Here is a 20,000-nt window from a genome sequence, read left to right as displayed (position 1 = left end):
GCTGGATCCACAGGACCAACAGCAGCAGAGCAAACCCACACACACACACATGCATGCATGTGTCCCCCGGGACCTTCAGCTTCCCAGAGGCACTGATGAACCCCGGATCAGTCCAGAGATGGTGATTATATGTGGAGATTAAATGCAGAGGTAATGATGGACACTGGGACCCGGATTAAACTCAGTCTCCATTCAATAAACCTACGTAAGTGTGTGTGTGATCAAATAAAGAGAAAATTCACCCCAGATATCCAGATGTGTGATATCATTCAGTGTTTCATACAGTGTGTGTGTGTGTGTGTGTGTGTGTGTGTGTGTGTGTGTGTGTGTGTGTGTGTAACAGGGAGGATGGAGGAGGAGCATGTCACTAATCCCAGATTATAGAGCGTCTGCCCTGCACACACACACACACACACGCACACACACACACACACACACACACGCACACACACACACACACACACACACACACACTGCTGGATCTACAGGAAAAGGCCCAGCGCACAAAACACTGACCCACAGCAGCAGAGTGAACACACACACACACACATATACTCTCTCTCCACACACACACACACACACACACACACACACTGCAGCAGTTTATTCACTGCACTCATATTTAACACCCAATAATCCAGATTTACCCAAAGAGATGCAGCCGGCCCAGGTAGCAAAGAATTCTGGCCCAGATTTGGCATAAATCTGGCACAGCAGGCGTTCATCCCGCACTAGTATACAGCATGTGGGCCAAACATGGCCCTGGTTTGGCAGAGGTGGCACCGTGTTTAAGGCGGCACACATCACTTGGGTCAGATGTGAAGTGTAGTATTTGGCCCAGATGTTAATAGTTGATATGTGGGTCAGGTAAGCAGAACAATCTTGACCCAGATTTAAAATACCTTGTTACTATTTTCAAATTAAAATAAATCAATTCCACCAATCAGGTCGCTTTAAGAAAAAGCACGCCCATGGTGTGCCTAAAGCGCAATGATTCATGGGTTTATCAAGTCATCACGCACATAGCAAACGGACCTGGCCCAAATGTGGCCTGATTACGGCACTGCTGCTGGTGTGTTGCCGGCACTGGCATGCATAATGTCAGCCCAATGTGGGCCATGCATGCCAATGATGGCACTGCATGCATGACGGCAAACTGCATTCGGGCCAGTTGTAGACGGGAGGTGTGTGGCCCAGATCAGTGTAGCGATGGTTCACATTGTTTAGGTGACATTAGGCTGGGTTATGGTTTTTCGGGTTTCTGGTTAAAGTATAATCATATAGCTGAGAATCGGTACCAATAATAAACCTGTTTTGGCCCAGTTCAGGGCCAGTTAAGGGTGATCAATTAGATGAGATTCAGGCCCATGTGTGGCCCAATTCAGTTATGGGCCACTTCAGGACCACCATTCTTCTCAGTACTTGGGACAAGAGAAATGTTATTGTGTGGCCCGGAGCTGGGCCAGAAAACATTTGCTATGTAAGCATTCGTTACACACCAACATATCTGGCCCAGTTTAGACCCAGTTATGGGTTATTAACTTGACTGAGACTTGGCCCAGATATGGTCCATGTTTGGCCCTTGTCTGGAAGCTAGACTTGGTCCAGTCATGTACCATAATTCACCGCAGCATGTGGGCCAAGCAAAACCTGATTGTGTGAGACCAGAGGTATTTTGCTATGTGGGAGGGGGGGTTCTGTGTGGAGTTTGCATGTTCTCCCTGTGCTGGCATGCTCCGGTTTCCCCCACAGTCCAAACACATGCGCTATATAGAGGAATTGATTAACTAAACTGGCCGTAGTGTATGCATGAGTGTGCATGGGTGTTTCCCATTACTGGGTTGCAGCTGGAAGGGCATCCACTGTGTAAAACATATGCTGGAATAGTTGGTGGTTCATTCCACTGTGGTGACCCCTGATTAATAAAGGGACAAAGCTGATGGAAAATGAATGAATGAATGTTGTTATGTTGTGTCATGTATTGTTATGTTACTCTGTATTGTTGTGTTGTGTTCTGCTATGATGTGTTTTGCTGTGCTGTCATTTCTCATCAAATTAATCCCGATCAAATAATTCAGAAGTTGTATAAACACTAGTTTAACAAGAGTAAGCATGTGAGTAACTGTATAAAACACAGCCAGTGGCACAGCAGAGGCCATTACCGTATGAATGCCGCTGGTCTCAGGTCAGATCTGTGGATATTCAGCTCTACGCCATCATTACATCAAACTTCATATTTTGTGTTTCTAAATATAAAAGTAATAATCCTCGGAAGAGTCGGCGTGATGCTGCGAGAGGACAGTGAGTCCGCCGGCTGATATATGGGTCAGGAATGAATGATCTGAATGTGAGGACAAAGGCTTTTCTCATCAAGATCCTGATTTCTTATCAGCGGATTACAGAGACGCACGCTGATTTATGACCATCTGCACTCCTCATGATTCAGTCGTTCAAACAATATCATCTATAAGAAATAATCTATTCTCCTTCAGCTCAGTCTCTTATTTATCAGGGATGGCCACAGCGGAATGAACCGCCAACTATTCCAGAATATGTTTTACGCAGCGGATGCCCTTGCAACTGCAACCCAGTACTGGGAAACACCCATGCACACTCATTCACACACACTCACTCATACACTACGACCAGTTTAGTTCATCAGTTCCCCTATAGCGCATGTGTTTGGACTGAAACCGGAGCACCCGGAGGAAACCCACGCCAACACCGGGAGAACATGCAAACTCCAACTGAACCAGCTGGGACTCGAACCAGCAACCTTCTTGGTGTGAGGCCACAGTGCTGACCACTGAGCAGTAAAGGTGTTCTTGTGCTGAAAGCTGCTGAAACAAACTACTACTGAGGAATAGAGGGAGTCTGAGAGTGAGGGCGGGGTTTACCTCATTACTGTGGATGATGTCATCATGATTATTAGCTATGCACACAGTGATTGGCTGATGGGGAGGGGGAGGAGTCTCTGTCCGTGATTTAGATGTAAACTCTGAGAGTGCGATTGTAAAGACTCGCACAAACGCATGGTCAGAGTACAGGGGAAGCGTCAGCAAAACAATGTAAACAGTAAAGCAACCGCTAAGCCACCGTGCCACCCTAATCAAACGTTTCGCAGTCCAAAACGAAGGACTGATGCCGAATATGTTCAGATTTCCTCCTGAATCTGCAGTTATGGTCTAGTTTTAGCGTGTTTGGTGAATTGGGATGGCGGACAGATGTGCTGCTGCTTCATCATCAACACCCGACTCTCCAGACGGAGGAACAAACGCCACCAGGAGCAAATCCTAATCCTGAACTTCCCATCTGCTGGAGCTCACCACACACACACACACACACACACACACACACACACACACACACAAAATCTGGGACGAGTAAAGGTCAGACCACATCAGGCCAGAGCCACAGCGCCCTTCAGAAATACTCCTTCATTACTGTTTTTACTCATTAATGACCTTTGATTTTCTCTGCTTTACATTTCATTTAATTTTCTCAGACTTTAGTGCACTGAAAAAAACAAGAGTCATTAGATTTACTCAATGTTTTTAAAGTAAATGGTTGTAAACACATGATATGTGCTGAATTGAAACAAACTAATGAGGTTGAACATTACATTGGTCAACTTGGGCTGCTTTTAAATGTGCTTTTTAATAAATATTGTATTATATTGTCTTATATAGCGCAGTGCATGAGTGTGTTTTGTATTGATAATAATAATAATGCTGTAATAAGTGTGTGTGTGTGATCAGTGCTGTACAGTGGCTCACTGCCCTACTTTCACTGCTGGATTAAAATCACACACAATCCACTCAAAACACCGTCCGCTCTGCTGGAACACACACTCACTCTTAAAGGGGCAGTTCACACACAAATGTCAGTGCGCTCATCATTTACTCTCCCTTCACTTGTTTCAGAGCTGTTTGAGTTTCTTTAAACACAAATTAAGCTATTTTGAAAAATGCTGAAAACCGGTAACCATCCACTTACATAGTGAGAATGTCAAATACTATGGAAGTTAATGGTTACCGGTTTTCAGTATTCTTCAATGCTTTTGTTTAACAGAGGAAAGACACTCATAAATGTTCGGAAGCACTTGAAGGAGAGTAAATAGTGAGTAGTTTTCATTTTTTGGTGAACTGACCCTCGGATAATACTCCTGCAGTGCCACAACACACTGTTTAATAGCGGCTTCATGTATTCATTACTGGACACAAACACACTTTCAGAAATTATGAAAAAGTTTGTCCTGAAAAAACGTAAACTACATAAACCACAGGTCTGTAAAAATGTAAAAAATATTCCAATATTCAAATGACTGGGAAAAAACTAAAACTTTAAATGGTTTGAGATTATTTTCTAACAAAAACATGTATAAATAATTGCAAAATAAATGCAAAAAGTACTTAACTAGTTAAAACTATTCATTAAAAAGCATTTATGATGACTTTAAAAAGTCTGTTTTGTTGTGCATTCAAACAGATATTATAGTGCATATAGATCATTAAAGTGTTTTTTCTTAAAGGGACAGTTCACCCAAAAAATAAAATCACCTCACTGTTTATTCTCTCCCGCATTGTATTAAACTTGAACTTGAACACAAAAAAGGTATTTTAAAAAATGTTGGAAACCGGTAACTATTGACTTACAGTTCAACGCATTAGTTTTTCCTACTATTGAAGTGAATGGTTACAGGTTTTCAGCATTCTTCAAAATATCTTCATTTGTGTTTAATAGAGGAGAGAAATCATAAATGTTTGGAAGCACTTGAAGGAGAGTAAAAAGTGAGTAAATGTTGGTTTTTGGGTGAACTGTCCCTTTAAACAGGCAATACTACAGCCGTGCCACAACACACTGTTTAACAGCGGCTTCATGTATTCATTACTGGACAAAAACACACTGTTGTCCTAAAAATATACTACATACGTCTGGAAAAGTGCAAAAATATTTGCAAATTACAAACTTTAAATGTTTTGAGGTGATTTTTAAACCGAAACATGAATAATTAATTGATTATATTTTGCTAAATAAATGCAAAAATAATTAATTAATTAATTAAAACTATTAATTAAAGATTACTTTTGAAAAGTATAATTTCTTGTGCATTCAAATAGATATTATAAAGTGTTTTCATTTTTTTCTTAAAGGGACAGTACACCCAACAATGACAAATGTTTATTCTCTCTCATGTGGTATTAAACTTTATACTTTTTTTTCTTTTATTGAACACAAAAGAAAATATTTTGAAAAATGCTAGAAACCTGTAACCATTGACTTCCATAGTGTTTGTTTTTCCTACAATGAAAGTCAATGGTTACAGGTTTTCTGCATTCTTCAAAATATCTGCTTTTGTGTTCAGCAAAAGAAAGAAACTCACAAAGGTTTGAGCAGAGTAAATGATGAGTAAATGTTCATTTTTTGGATGAACTGTGCCTTTAATTTTGCTAGAACCTCCACATTAAAAATCTAAAAAATTACTATGTTAGTCAATGGGTGCCAGCATTTTTCGAAATATATTATTTTTTGTTCAACAAAAGAAAGAAACTCAAGTAAAAAAGTGAGTAAATGATTTTTACAGAATTGTCCTACTATTGAAGTAAATAGTTACAGGTTTTCAACATTTTCCAAAATGTCTTCTATTGTGCTTAACAGAATAAAGAAAGTTTTAAAGGTTTCTAACCCTCTTGAGGGAGAGTAAGCAGTGTGAAAATATTCATTTTTTGGGTGAACTGTCACTTTAACTTCATCACACAACAGTAAATAAAATAATAACAATGAATGGTGATGATGAATTAGACAACACAACCTAAACAGACAACAACACAACTGATGCACAATTAAAAAAGTGTTTCTGTTCTGTTATTAATGATAATCTGACATAATTCAGGTGTTTGCTCCATCAGTTCATCTAAATATTAACTATGATCGTGTACTGCATTTATTAATCATAGTTTTTAATGCATTATTCAAATTAAAAGTTGTGCTTGTTAACATTAGTTAATGCACTGTGAGTTAACATGAACTGACGTCATTTAACTGAAATAACATGAGCTGATGATGTTAACTAAGATTTAATAAATGCATTACTAACGGTTTGTTCATCTCAGTAAATACGTTAACTAATAGGCCTTTGTTACAAACACCGTTAGTAAAAGCTAAACAGCCCTGAGAAAAGTGTGTGTGAAGATGAAAAAGTGTGTGTGACTCACGTGAAGACGAAGAAAAGTGTGGATGAAGAGACCAGAATAGCGGCAGCGGTGGACACGGGGATATAAGCGCTGCTCCTGCGCATCCTGCAGCCGCAACATCCATCAATCACTCACACACACACACACACACACACATTGTGTTAAATCATTATTATGACACACACACACCTCAGATGATCAGCGTGCTGCTGTCAGTCTCACTCCTCCTCCTTCTGTCACTCCACTCTGTTTATACTGCAGCTGCTGAGAGGCGGGGCTAGTGTGCAGCGGGCGTGGCCTACATGAGGCGGGGCTTCCGAATAAACGCATCTCATTTAACTTCATGTGAAATCATCTGCTGCTGATGAAGTTGAAGCTTTCATTGCTCATAATATTTTAAAACATTTTCCTTATATTATAAAGGTGTGATTTTAGGTTAATATGTTAAGGATCACTCTTTAAAAGATGCTGGTTTTATTATAAACTTTATTTTAAATTTCATTCATTCACTCATTAATTTTCTTATCGGCTTACTTAATTCATTAGAAGTCGCCACAGTGGAATGAACTGCCAACTTGTCCAGCATATGGTTTACACAATGGTGTTTGGACTGTGGGGGAAACCGGAGCTCCCTGAGGAAACCCACGCCAACACGGAGAGAACATGCAAACTCCACACAGAAACACCAACTGACCCAGCCAGGACTCGAACTAGCGACCTTCTTGCTGTGAGGCCACAGTGCTGACCACTGCGCCCCTGCGTCTCACATTCACAAATGCAAACCTCTCTTCATTCAGTCCCTTATTTATCAGAGGTCGCCACAGTGAAATGAACCGCCAACTATTCCAGCATGTTTTACACAGCGGATGCCCTTCCAACTGCAACCCACACATACTCGTTCACACACACACACTCATACACTACAGCCAATTTAGTTCATCATATAGCGCATCAGCTGTGTAAAACATGCTGGATTAGTTGGCGGTTCATTCCGCTGTGGTGACCCCTAATGAATAAAGGAACTAAGTCAAAGGAAAATGAATAAAATAATTAATGCTGGACAAAGACTAATCATGATTAATCGCATCCTAAATAAAAACTCGTTTTGACATAATACACATATGTGTGTGTGTGTGTGCGCATGTGTGTGTGTGTATTATGTGTACGTGAAACACAGTAAATAAATATAAACAAAACTATTTTGTTCCCTAGATATCTACATTTATATAACTTGTATCATATACATATTTTATATCTCAATAAACATTTAAATAAATGCAAATGCATATAAAATACATACATATTACATATACACAGTACACACACACACACACACACACACACACATTATGTTAAAAACAAACATTTATTTTGGATGCAAATCTTTGCCCAACAGTTTCCCAATGGAAGGGCATCCGCTGCATAAAAACATACAGTATGCTGGAATAGTTGGTGGTTCATTCCGCTGTGGCGACCTCTGAATAATAAAGGGACTAAGCCGAAAAGAAAATGAATGAATCTTTGCCCAGCACAAAAATAACTAAATAAAACATCTGCTAACTGACATGAATGCTCATGACACACAGCTTCATCACACTTAAATGAGTTTATAAAGACATAATGTTAGGAGAATATTACATAAAACTGAACCAATAGCGAGTGTTGAACCCTCCAGTGGCGCCATCTGCTGTTCAGAGACATAAACACAGCACAGAGAAGAACACGAACTCAGCCCAGCTGTTTCTTTACAAACCTTTATGCAACAAGTGAACAAAGCTCGATTACACATCATTATCATCGACATATATTCATCACAATTGTAATATATTTCCCTGCATTTATAAACATCCTCATGCTGGAAACTAGTGCAAATGCTGGACACACTTTAAAACATTAGTGCATGTTATTAATGCTACAGTCTCGTACAGCCTTTATTAATCATAACTCAGTGTTTACTAAAGCTTGATAACATCAGCTAATGCACCGTGGGCTAATGCGAACTAATAATGAATGACTGCATTAGCATGAGCTGACATGAACACAGATGAATAAATACTGTAATAAGTGTGTTGATTATTATTTCATTGTATTAGTCGACTCGATATATTAAGGACTTATAGACCGTTATTTTTAAGTGTTACCCGTATTTGAGGCAGCAACAACAGAAGATTACTGAATTAACTTACTGGGAATAAATAAATAAAAATAAACCATGAGCCAACAGTAAACAACATTTCTACAGCATCTTGAGATTAATCTCAACATCATTTTAACATTAAAATCTGTATGCAACTCTGTGATCTAAGAGAAATGTTAAGACACATACACACACACACACACACACACACACACACACACATATATATATATATATATATAAAGCAATAAAAAAACTCTTGAGATGTGTAATGTTCTTCAAGAGTGTTTAAGTAGCCACTGTGAATACACACACCCCTGACTGGAAGCTGAGGGTGATCCATGAACTGAGGATAGTAAATGGCACATTAGTGAGAGTCTGAGGCCCCGTTTACACTAGTGTGTTTTAGTTTGAAAACGCATAAGTTTTGCTACGGTTACGCCATCCGTCCACACTATGCCGGAGTTCTCGAGCGCCGAAAACGGAGCTTTTTGAAAACGCTGGAGAGGCCGTTTTCATTCTAAAACGCTGCTGCTCCGTCTCAGTGTGGATGGGGAAAGACGGAGACATCTGAAAACGGAGGCGGGGCTGCAAACGTTCGCCTCTCTGATTGGGGCTTTTCCTCAATATTAAGTAGTCCACACACAGTTCAGTCTCGCATCCTCTTCTTATAAGTTCAGACTTCGCAAGTTTGATCAAGGCTGCAGTCTCCCCGTTCTCAGTTTGATATGGAAAACATACCGAGGACACGGGTAAATCTTCACAGGGAACAGTGTACTTTATAACTTCATTCACATCACCTTGGCTACGTTGTTTCACTTTCTCAACAATAAAATGTAAACATGATTTAAGGAACTGCCTATTTTCTTTTTAATATTAGCAACTTAGACAGCAGAAATGTTGAGGCGTCGTGCTGCATATATGAGCGTCATCTTCACTGTGTGGATATTTATAACAAAACGGAGCCGATAACAACTGCCTCCTTTCAATTTCAGTGAAAATACGAAACGCACCCTCTCTTTTGCTGAATATCAGTTTTAATAATCGATAATTATAAAAGTATAACATACAATAAGTTTATACATTGTAGGAAATAAAGGCAAGCGATCAGTCAATGTACCTGGATTAATCATTAACTTATCTTTGCGCTTAACCAAAACATGTTACCCGTGAACAAGTAACTTAATAGATTCCAATGACCAAAGTCAGGGAATATGTCGTTAAATAAAGACAACAACATGAATGTAATATCACGTTTAGCAAATATAGCGAGATTAGATCCAGCGGGAGATGCGTGATGAGCAGTCCGACAAGCAGAGCTCTCATCTGGGTAGAAATGCTGGAGCGCTTGCCCGAGAGTGTGTGTGTGGTCACGTGATGTGCGTTTTCAGCGTTTTGGTGTGGACGGAGAGCAGTTCAGAAACGCTGGGTAAAACGCGAGTGTGGACGCGGATCGTTTTCATTCTACAACGCCGTTTTAAAACTAAAACGCACTAGTGTAAACGGGGCCTGGGTCTGTGTGTGCATGTGCACGCATACGTGTGTGCGTTGGTCTGTGTGTGTGCACGCTTGTGTGTCGGAGTGTGTGTGTATGTGTGCATATGTATGTGTGTGTGTATGTGTGTTTCTGTGTGTCTGTGTGCGTGTATAAACAGTTGAAGTCAGAATTATTCGCCCCCTTTGATTATTTATTCTTTTTAAAATATTTCCCAAATGATGCTGAACAGATTGAGGAAATGTTCACAGTATGTCTGATAATATTTTTTCTTCTGGAGAAAGTCTGATTTGTTTTATTTCGGCTAGAATAAAAGCAGTTTTGAATTTTTTTAAACGCCATGTTAAGCTCAATATTATCAGCCCCTTTAAACTATATTTTCTTCAATAGTCTCCAGAACAAACCACTGTTATACAATGACTTGCCTAATTACCCTAACTTTACCCTAATTACCCTAGTGAAGCCTTTACATGTCACTTTAAGCTGAACACTAGTGTCTTGAAGAATATCTAGGCTAATATTATTTACTGAAATAAGCTCTCTGATACACAGAAATTGGGGGAAAAAATAAACAGGGGGGTGAATAATTCTGACTTTAACTGTATGTGTGTATATGTGTGTGTGTGTGTGTGTGTGTGTGTGTGTGTTTGTGTGTGAGTGTAGTGTTTGTGACTGAACATCTGCTTAAATGTGTCTGTAGGTCTTGTTTGTGGGGCTGAACATGAGCAGCTGATGGTCACAGTGAGGCGGGCGTCTGAGTCTGGGAGAGCCGCTCAACATGTTCAGCCTATCAGCCGTTGAGCTCCACTGCTCTGGGGTCAGCACTGAAACTGCGGGCCAGCTGCAAATTCAGAGAAAAACACTTCATGTGAGCGGAGAACACAACAAATACTGAAGATATAGACTGATATAGATAGATTAGATAGATAGATATATGAAAGATATAGATGATTCTCCAGAGAAGGGGCTCAGAGTTGACGTGTGTTTACGGCAGTTTCTGCAGCTTCATCTCTGGGCTCAGCAAACACACTGGAATCTCGGCCAATACTTGCTTCACACACAGGAGAGATGTATCCACAGAAAGCTTCAAATCTCTACACTTAAAAACAAATGTTCTCTGGTTTTGTGATCTGTATGGAACAAATGCGAGGTGCAGTCTGTTCTGTCAAACGCACATCACAAGACATCAACTACTCAAACGCAGACAAACAAAGAGTCGCTGTCATTTCTGGAGGAGATTCTCCATCAACACCAAGTTGAGAATTACCTCAGAAGATCAGTGCGAGCAGACGATCGTTATTCAGGAGATGATAATGTGTAACTTGTAAACAGAAACAGCCATAAATAAGGTTGGTGTCGTGATCTTGTTCCCTTCAATTGAAGATGTGCATTAGCTTGGTCAACTATTTTCCAATTTGTTTGATTCGAACGTTTAGAAATAAAACTGAAGAGACAGTTGTTGTTTAACTACATTGGTGATTCCAAATACAGAATTTATTTGGAGAATTTAATTCAAACAGAACACCTGTGCGTACTGTGCATGTTATTGAGAATAAATAGTTGAGAATAAAATAGTTTGCTCTTGTAATCTTTCGTTAAAATCTGCAAATGCACTTCCTGTTTGCTTGCAGTTATTTCTCAGATTAGGTCTGTCTGAGGTATTGGGAGTGGCAAACACACCTAACCACGCCCCTCCAGCTGTCAGTTTTAACATCAAACAATAATGGTGAGGGGGAGGAGTCTGTTAGGCTGTAATAACTCTCCCTAAACCCTTTCCCTCATCTTTCTTAATGAAACGCCTACTTTACACCCAAACAAGCCACACCCACTCATTCAATATTCCATTTCTCAAGGAACTGAGTCACAATACAGAAAAAGCAGTTTTAGCTTCTGGTTCATGCTGACTTTAACATTCTGAATGTGAGTTACAGATAGCAAACACTACCTCTGTCTCTGTGATGGAGAATAGGACACAACCCTGTTCCTCCACCTGCTGACAGTGGGATACAAGTGCAGGTCAATCTGCACATCATTCAGTGCCACCAGAACCTCGTGGTCCAGTCTGCTGGGAGAAGGACTAAACAAAACAAAGCAAAACATGATCAATAAACAACTTCTTACACCTTTTCCAAAGACAAATTTAAGCACTTTCCTGATGCATTTCAAACTTTTCCAGCACCAATGACATGTTTACATACTTATACATCTTCATATATTCATACATTATATCAGATAATACTTTTGTATTATTCTATAGTATAGTATAGTATTAGTATAGTATAGTATTAGTATAGTATTAGTATAGTATAGTATGGTATATGGTTGGTATAGTATAGTATGGTATAGGGTTAGTATAGTATAGTATTAATATAGTATAGTATTAGTAAAGTATTAGTATAGTATAGTATTAGTATAGTATGGTCTTAGTATAGTATAGCATTAATATAGTATAGTATTAGTATAGTATAGTCTTAGTATAGTATAGTATAGCATTAATATAGTATAGTCTTAGTATAGTATAGTCTTAGTATAGTATGGTATAGCATTACTATAGTATAGTATTAGTATAGTATAGTATTAATATAGTATAGTATAGTATTAATATAGTATAGTATTAGTATAGCATAGTACTAGCATAGTACTAGTATAGTATAGTCTTAGTATAGTATAGTATGGTATAGCATTGGTATAGTATAGTAGTAGTATAGTATAGTATGGTATAGGGTTGGTATAGTACAGTATTAGTATAGTATAGTAATAGTATAGTATTAGCAAAGTATTAGTACAGCAGAGTATAGTATTAGTATAGTATAGTACTAGTATAGTATTAGTGAAGTATTAGTAAAGTATAGTATAGTATAGCATAGCATTAGTATAGTATAGTATTAGTATAGTATAGTCTTAGTATAGTATAGTATGGTATAGCATAGTATAGTATTAGTATAGTATTAATATAGTATAGTATTAGTATAGTACTAGTATAGTATTAGTAAAGTATTAGTATAGTATAGTATAGTATTAGTATAGTATAAGTATAGTGTAGTATTAGTATAATATAGTATAGTATAGTATAGTGCAGTCTGATCAGTGTGCACAGCTCACCCAGTGATGAACACATCGGCTGCGTCTCGCTCTGTAGTCGTGCTGTGTGTTGATTTAAATGAGGAGCAGGAGGAGCTGACGGAGGAGCTGATAGAGGGATCCTGCTCCACCCGTCTGCAGATCCAGGATCCTCCCGCATCATCAGAGTCCTCGTCTGCTGTGAAAAACAGCTCCTCATCTTCGCTCTCTCCATCAGTCTGATCTCCACACTGAAGCACCTTCTCAAACTCCTGCAGCAGGTCACACACGGGCAGACGCACCGCTCCAGCATCTCCAGCAGCTCCTGCAGCAGGTCAAGAGGAGCTTTAGTGTCATTCCACTGCAGTAAAGTCTAGAGGGATACAGCTGCAGATACTATCATCAACATAGCATCACTTTTGTGACTCTGTACAACAATAATTCATTCAAAACATTTCACACTGACAGAAGTTTATGCTGTTGTTCTGCCACAGAAACAGAAAGCAGTAGCATAATAGAATTTTTGTGCCACGCCGTCACAAAGAGTTAGGACAAAACTGATGTAACATCACTGATGAAGCAGATGTTGTTGTACCTGTGTGTGCAGCAGGACAGTGTGTCCGTGGTGGGTTTCCTGAACTCAGGTGTTCCTCCAGCATCTTCAGGCCGTCTCTGCTGGACAGGTCAGTGAACGCGTTTAGGAAAGCCCAGTGTTCAGCCCATGTGTAGCCCATCTGATGCGCCAGCTCTCTGCGCACACAGCAGGCCTTCAGTTACAGTGTGTGTGTGTGTGTGTGTGTGTGTGTGTGGAGAGATGTCCAGCATCAGCTCACCTGCCCACTCTCTCTGCTCCGCGCTCTGCATCAGACTTCAGGATCTGATGGAAATATTGGGCTTGCTCCCGCGGCGGTGTTTTCCACCGTCTCTGAAACTCCTCTGCCTGCAGGAAAAACACAATTCCTTCACCTTAGGTTTCCTTTATGCTACAGTAGAACAACAAGTGTTAGAATTATTACAATTTGTGACAACAGAAACAAATAAAAAGTTCATTCATTAAATTCATTCATTCGTTTATTTTTCTCCGTTTATCCGCAGATCCAGCAGTCTTAGCAGAACACTCTTCCAGACACTTCTCCAGGGTATCCTGAGGTGTTCCCAGGCAAGCAGAGAGAAATTCCCTCATAGCAAACTAACAGCAAGAGGGGCGTGGTTAAGAATACTGTGGCAAACTGACATAATCAGAGAAGGAGCCAATCAAAACACAGAAGCAGATGCTCAGATTGAAGATTACCAAAATAAACTTTTTTAACAGTGAATTATCTTGCACATATTCATTTTTTAACTTAAGAATAACAAGGTGTATAACATCGTAAACTTTTATTTTACAGTCTTTAAAGTACCTTTGCGGAACTCAGAGGCCCAACGAAAGCCCTGATGGTCATTATGGGGTTTTTGGGACTGTCCATGACTCTGTCCTGCTCAAGCGATTGGTCACATGACTCCTGAGCACCAGGACACCAGGGGGCGCCGATCACCGGAGGCAGAGTGTTGTCTTCAGCACGCAGTAATGGCACATAAAACCTGTCTGTGACAAAAAGACCAAACCCAGCAGTGACACAACACATTAAAGTCCACATGAACAACACTGTTTTTTTTCTGTATTGTGACGCAGTTCCTTGAGAAACAGAATACTAATGAGCGAGAGTGGGCGTGGCTTGTTTTTTCTACTTATTGGATGTAGTAAAGTTGGCATTTCATTCAAAAGGGGGGGGTTTGGGGAGAGTTATTACAGCCTAACAGACTCCTCCTGCTCACTATTTCTGTTGGAGGGGTGTGGTTAAGTATGTTAGCCACGCCCAATACCTCGGACAGCCCTAATCTGAGAATTTAACTGAAACAAACAGGAAGAGCATTTTCAAATTTCAATTACAGATTAAAAGAGCAAGCTATTTTCCTTTCTTGAAATCACACGCACAGATGAATTGATTAAAAACTAGCAATTTAAGCTAACAAAATGAATACGGTTAGTTTGCATTTCATGTGGAGTTTGAAGAGATGCGCAAGAGTAACAGAGAAATTGTCAGGATGGAGATGCACCTTCCAGATACTGCAGGATCTTCTGCTTCACGTCTTTACTTCTGTTCTTTCGCTCACAGATCACCTGATAAACAAAACAAACAGCGCTGGGGATGCATTATGTGTAATCAGTCTCACACACTTTATAAAACACTCCTAATCAGATTGCAATTTCATTTTATAGATTACATGATTACCTACTATTTACACAAAGGCAGTAAATTGCTTAAGAATGCATGATTCTTCATGTACTGTATTTCCAGAAGATATGGTTTATATTACATTAATACAGTGATGTCGCACTGATGTTGCTGTGAATCTCGGGTTTTTCAGAACAGGTTTCTGTAATGTTGCCGTTTTCTAAATGTGCTTAATTGAAATTAGTTTAGTTTATTTTGTTTACAGGGTCAATGCACATTAATAAACATTACTGTAAAATGTGCCAGAATTAGCCAAGAATGGCTATTTTACATCCGTAGACCCCTTACAGAATGTTAAAAATTAAAGAAAAAGTTAAAAATTATTGCATTAAACCCATCAGAGTTGGTTTGTTGTCAATGAGTGTTACTCTCAGCGAACACTAACAGCGAGGTATATTAGTGAGAGTATTGTGAATAGTAAATTCTATCATTGCACTTTAAACTGAAGCTGTTGCAAAAATAATATGATAACATTACCATAAAAGTGATCTAAATGTAATCCAAGAGTAGTCATATTACGCAACCATAAAAATATTCTAAATGTAATCCACAAGTATTCACATTGTTACGATAAAAATAGTTTAAAAGTAATATAAAAGTAGTCGGATTACGCTAGCATAAAAGTAATTTAAATGTAATCCACAAGTAGTCATATTGTTAAGATAAAAATAATGAAAATGTAATCTAAAAGTAGTCAGATTACATTCCTTTTTTTATTAATATAAAATAATCTAAATGAAATCTAAAAGTAGTTAATCACATTCTCATGAAGATAATGTAAATGTAATCCAAAAGTAGTCAAATTATATTACTATAAAAGTAATCTAAAAGTAATCCAAAAATAATATGATAACATTACCAGAAAGTAATCTAATTGTAATCCAAGAGTAGTCAGATTACACTACCATAAAATGAATTAAAACTTAATCCAAATCTAGTCAGTTTACGCTACCATAAAAGTAATCTAAATGTAATCCACAAGTAGTCATATTATGTTACTATAAAAGTAATCTAAATGTAATTCAAAAATAATATGATAACATAACCATAAAAGTGATCTAAATGTAATCCAAAGTAGTCCGATTGTTACGATAAAAATTATGTAAACGTAATCTAAGTAGTCAGATTACATTTATATTTCGTTAATATAAAATAATCTAAATGAAATCTAAAAGTAGTTAATCACATTCCCATGAAGATAAACTAAATGTAATCCAAGAGTAGTCAAATTTTATTACTATAAAAGTAATCTAAATGTAATCCAAAAATAATATGATAACATTACCATAACGTAATCTAATTGTAATCCAAGAGTAGTCAGATTACACTACCATAAATGTAATCTAAATGTAATCCACAAGTAGTCAAATCACATTACTATAAAAGTAATTTAAATGTAATTCAAAAATAATACGATAACATTACCACAAAGTAATCTAAATGTAATCCAAAGTAGTCAGATTACGCTACCATAAAAGTAATCTAAATGTAATCCAAGACTAGTCAGATTGCATTACCATAACGTAATCTAAATGTAATCCAAGACTAGTCAGATTACATTACAATAAAAGTATTGCAAAAGTAGTCAGTTTATGTTACCATAAGAAAAATTCAAATGTAGTAAAGCAATGTGGCAAGAGTGTGTTGAGTGTGTCGAGTGTGTAGTGAGTGTGTGTGTCTTACACTGGACGGCTGCTGGTCGTATTTGTTCCTGCAGTGTTTATCGATGAACGGATGAGAACACAGAACATTCACCACCTCTGGACAGCCGAACTTACAGGCGAAGTGCAGCGGCGTCTCGTTACTCTGAGGGGAATACACACCTCATATCAGATAAAGTATATGTGTTTGTGTGTGTGTGTGTGTGTGTGTGTGTGTGTGTGTGTGTGTGTGTGTGTGTGTGTGACTCATGGCTCTGTCCGGTGTGTTCAGGTACATGTCCAATATCTACTAGATGTGTGTGTGTGTGTGTATGTGTGTGTTTGAGAGTGGGTGTGCTTGCGTATGTGTGTGTGTGTGTGTGTGTGTGTGTGTGTGTGTGTGTGACCCACAGCTCTGTCTGGTGTGTTCAGGTACAGGTCCACTATATAGCGTATGCGCTGGCTCAGCATGTTCTCCTGGTCCTGCGGGTACATCAGCTTCATGAACTCCGGGTCCTCCAGCGTCTCCAGCAGAAGACGAGCCATTCCTGCCTGATTCTCCTTCGCTGCCACGTGCAGGACATTATATCTGCAGCCCTCCTGCACACACACACACACACACACACATTGTTGGTATATGGTGGTTTATGAGGACTCACTATATGCGTAATGCATGTTATACAGAATAAAACACTCATTATACGTCCTCATAAACCACCTCAGTGCTGTAATATCCAGCTCATACCCATGTCATTATGGAGATTTCTGTACTAGTAAACCATCCAAACCAGTGAAGCAGACAGAAGTGTGTGTGTGTGTGTGTGTGTGTGTGTGTGTGTGTGGGTGTGTGTGCACCTGCAGGACAGTAGGGTTGTCTCCGGAGCCGATCAGGAAGCGAGGGTTTGTCCACACCAGCTCTCTGAAGGCCTGCTGGTCTCCGGTCTCCACTGTCCTGCGCAGCGTAGCCGTCAGATCCTGTGTGCGCGGACTCCTGAACTCATTAGCCTTCTCTACATCTGCACTGAACACAGTCAAACATGAGTGCATGCGTATGTGAGTGAGTGTGTGTGTGTGTGTGTGTGTGTGTGTGTGTGTGTGTGTCAGACCTGTGACAGACGCGGTGCTGGGTTTCTCTGGTGAAACTCTTCCTCCACATAGACCTTTAGCGAAGTTCTCTGCTTCTGCTCTGCTGGCGAAGGCTTTGAACCGAGCGTCTTTCAGCTTCATCACAGCCTTCAGCACCTTCGTCTGATCCACAAACACCAGCGGAGAGCCTGCAAACACACACACACACACACACACACACACTAATTACACTACAGCAACTCTTTATTAAAGGGGACCTACAGAAAGAATCCCCTTTCCCCAAGCTGTGGTCAGTTGGCGTTTCTGTGTGGAGTTTGCATGTTCTCCCCGTGTTGGTGTGGGTTTCCTCCGGGTGCTCCGGTTTCCCCCACAGTCCAAACACATGCGCTATAGGGGAACTGATCAACTACACTGGCTGTAGTGAATGAGTGTGTGCGTGTAAATGAGTGTGTATGGGTGTTTTCCAGTACTGGGTTGCAGCTGAAACGGCATCCGTTTTGTAAAACATTTGCTGGAATAGTTGGTGGTTCATTCCACTGTGGTGACCACTGATAAATATGGAACTAAGCCGAAGGAAAATGAATGAATGTGTGTGTGTGTGTGTTTGGTGTGTGTGTGTGTGTGTGTGTGTCTGTGCAAGTGTCTTCAGACCTGTAAGTAATGAGGGCTCATCTGGATTAGCACACACCCCATAATAAACACTCGGCCCCTCAGTGGACGTCTCTGAGCTCTCCTCCCTCGCTTCCTGTGTCTCCTGCACACTGATTGGCTGCTCGGGCTCGTCCGCAGGAAGTGCTCCACTTGAATGCGGTGTGTGTGAGTCTGTGCGTTCCTCCAGCAGCGCTCGAGCCAGTCTCTTCTCCCACAGGCTCCTGGTGGTGTGTGTCACCGGGCCCGACTGGAGCCCAGCGGCCCTCAGCTGCACCCTCAGCTCATCCGGGGTCAGCGTCTGCAGCCGCTGCAGGACCGCCTCCATCTGTCCAAACAGCAGGCACAGAAACACACATTCATTCATTCTCCTTCAGCTCAGTCACTTCAATATAAGAGGTCACCACAGCGGAATGAACCACCAACTATTCCAGCAAATGTTTTACGCAGCGGATGCCCTTCCAGCTGCAACCCAGTACTGGAAAACACCCATACACACTCCTTCACACACACACTCATACACTACGGTCAGTTTAGTGCATGTGTTTGGACTGTGGGGGAAACCGGAGCACCCGGAGGAAACCCACGCCAACACAGCACTCCCCTACATGCTAATGCTTTATTATTATTATTATTATTATTATTATTAATCAGGATTACTAATAATTAGAATAATTAATAATTAACTTCATATTATTATTATGCAATAAAAAAAACACTTTTATAAAGGGTTTAAACATGTGTGTGTGTGTGTGTGTGTGTGTGTGTGTGTGTACTAGTTTTGGTGGTTTACAAGGACATAGGTCTGTGTAATGACATGGTCATGACCTATATATTACAACATATGAGGACATACAATAAGCAGTTTTTACTGTATAAAATATATTAGCCTATGTGAGTCCTCAAAAACCACCAATACCAACATTATGTGTGTGTGTATACCCTGTATTCCTTACGTCGTGGGGACTAAATGGTAGGGGAATCGAAAATACAGCATGTAAAGTATATAAATAAGTATATAAGTATAAAAACATAACATCTGTGAGAAGTTTCTATGCACGTGTGTGTGTGTGTGGGGGTGTGTGTGTGTGTGTGTGGGTGTGTGTGTGTGTGTGTGTGTGTGTGTGTGTGTGTGTGTGTGTGTGTGTGTGTGTGTGTGTGTGTGTGCATGACTCACATCTATTATTAATCGGGGAGTTTCTGGACTCTCCTGAAAGTTATGAAATACACATGAATAATAACTCAAACAGGCCTGAACACTGATCCTTCAGCTGAACAGATCTCAGAACAGTTTAATAAAGGAGAAGAGCGTCTCACCTGAGTCTGTTATCGATCACTGAAGCTCGTCTAATCGACCGATCAGTCCTGAGGAAGAAGAAGAGTCCAGCTCCGTCACTCCCGCGAGTCTATCAACAGCACTGAAGCGAGTGTTCAGACAGTACAGTAACACTTCTAGATGAACAC

General features: G+C 39.9%; 2 protein-coding genes across 12 annotated transcripts in view; both read right to left on the bottom strand.

Moving 5' to 3' along the window:
* zdhhc8a (zDHHC palmitoyltransferase 8a) overlaps window positions 1-6,419 on the bottom strand; it is a 15,799-nt gene extending 9,380 nt beyond the window's left edge. For both annotated transcript variants that reach the window (XM_678578.8, XM_068223879.2), the window contains exon 1: window positions 6,216-6,419. In XM_678578.8, the coding sequence (XP_683670.3) occupies window positions 6,216-6,298 (83 nt within the window). In that variant the 5' untranslated portion in view covers window positions 6,299-6,419. The remainder of the gene's footprint in view (window positions 1-6,215) is intronic.
* Window positions 6,420-7,541: 1,122 nt separating this feature from the next.
* LOC569920 (ankyrin repeat and LEM domain-containing protein 2) overlaps window positions 7,542-20,000 on the bottom strand; it is a 12,548-nt gene continuing 89 nt past the window's right edge. Inside the window, exons 1-15 of one of the 10 annotated variants that reach the window (XR_012386047.1) lie at window positions 19,854-20,000; window positions 19,714-19,746; window positions 18,540-18,864; window positions 17,909-18,076; window positions 17,658-17,818; window positions 17,214-17,402; window positions 16,846-16,968; window positions 14,984-15,047; window positions 14,287-14,471; window positions 13,720-13,826; window positions 13,482-13,636; window positions 12,929-13,211; window positions 11,772-11,903; window positions 9,841-10,667; window positions 7,542-8,709 (exon numbers count right to left, since the gene is read on the bottom strand). The exon at window positions 19,854-20,000 is cut by the window's right edge and continues 89 nt beyond it. Coding sequence is in view for 8 of the 10 variants with exons in the window: in XM_068223877.1 (XP_068079978.1) it covers window positions 10,511-10,667; window positions 11,772-11,903; window positions 12,929-13,211; window positions 13,482-13,636; window positions 13,720-13,826; window positions 14,287-14,471; window positions 14,984-15,047; window positions 16,846-16,968; window positions 17,214-17,402; window positions 17,658-17,818; window positions 17,909-18,076; window positions 18,540-18,864 (2,049 nt within the window). In the remaining 2 variants the exon portion in view is untranslated. Of the gene's footprint in view, window positions 10,668-11,771; window positions 11,904-12,928; window positions 13,212-13,481; window positions 13,637-13,719; window positions 13,827-14,286; window positions 14,472-14,983; window positions 15,048-16,845; window positions 16,969-17,213; window positions 17,403-17,657; window positions 17,824-17,908; window positions 18,077-18,539; window positions 18,865-19,713; window positions 19,747-19,853 lie in introns of all 10 variants that reach the window. The other 9 variants (XR_012386046.1, XM_073914314.1, XM_068223877.1 and 6 more) reach the window with 9 other exon arrangements.

Source organism: Danio rerio, chromosome 10, assembly GCF_049306965.1.
Source record: "Danio rerio strain Tuebingen ecotype United States chromosome 10, GRCz12tu, whole genome shotgun sequence".
Classification (NCBI taxonomy): Eukaryota; Metazoa; Chordata; class Actinopteri; order Cypriniformes; family Danionidae; genus Danio; species Danio rerio.
Note: the sequence above shows the minus strand (reverse complement) of the source record. Positions and strands in the feature narration are given on the sequence as shown.